Source organism: Meleagris gallopavo, chromosome 9, assembly GCF_000146605.3.
Source record: "Meleagris gallopavo isolate NT-WF06-2002-E0010 breed Aviagen turkey brand Nicholas breeding stock chromosome 9, Turkey_5.1, whole genome shotgun sequence".
Classification (NCBI taxonomy): Eukaryota; Metazoa; Chordata; class Aves; order Galliformes; family Phasianidae; genus Meleagris; species Meleagris gallopavo.
In genome coordinates, this window is record NC_015019.2 from 11,242,710 (window position 1) to 11,243,528 (window position 819).

The 819-nt window shown below is 44.3% G+C and overlaps 1 protein-coding gene across 1 annotated transcript in view; it reads left to right on the forward strand.

Moving 5' to 3' along the window:
* CETN2 (centrin 2) overlaps positions 1-819 on the forward strand; it is a 4,594-nt gene that overhangs the window by 293 nt on the left and 3,482 nt on the right. Inside the window, exon 2 of the mRNA XM_010715312.2 lies at positions 65-223. Coding sequence (XP_010713614.1) covers positions 65-223 — 159 coding nt within the window. The remainder of the gene's footprint in view (positions 1-64; positions 224-819) is intronic.

Consider the following 819-nt stretch of genomic DNA (forward strand, 5'->3'; position numbering starts at 1 on the left):
CGGGCTTTTCCCGCTCTTCCCGGGGCGGTCTGATGCCCGTTTGCTCTTGTGTTGCTGTGCCAAGGCCTCCAGCTTCAAGAAGCCCTCGCTGGGAGCAGCGTCCCAGAGGAAGAAATCGAGTCCCAAGCCGGAGCTGACTGAAGAGCAGAAGCAGGAGATCCGGGAGGCCTTCGACCTGTTTGACACAGACGGCACCGGGAACATTGATGTTAAGGAGCTAAAGGTGAGGCTTCCTATTGCTGAAAGCACGGCCTGTTAGTGACCTGACACAGGAACAGACCTGCAGATGTTTTTTTTTCTGGAGTGAAACCCTTGCTGTCAATAAGCACATTGCCCACTAGCTGTAACTTTTACTACTTACAGGTGCTCAGAGCATTTGAAACCACACAAAGTGTTCCTGTACACTCATTAAGGCTTTCTCACAAAAATGAGAGAACCTGAAGTTCTCTGTCATCTGGAAACTTAAGAGGTTCCATCTTTGTGCTGTCAGATGAAAGTCTGCAAGGAGTTCAGTAGAGTAGCAAGTACGATAGAAGCTTCTTGCTTGGAGTCACTTGTATTAAACACGGTTAATTTTTTTTTTTTTAAAAAAAACCTTTCTTCCAAGACATTTCTAATCTTACAGTTGCCACCTTGCTTACACAAGAGTGTGAAGTGAGTTTTTTGAATTGTTACTCAGTGTCACATTTCTCATGTGAAAGAGAGGGTTAGTAGCAATTCTCTTCACAGGAAAGCGGCTGTATTCTGTTTTCCAGCAGCACTGAAAATTGCTACAACACTACATGATAATATTGTTTGGGGTTTTTCTACTTAAAAAAA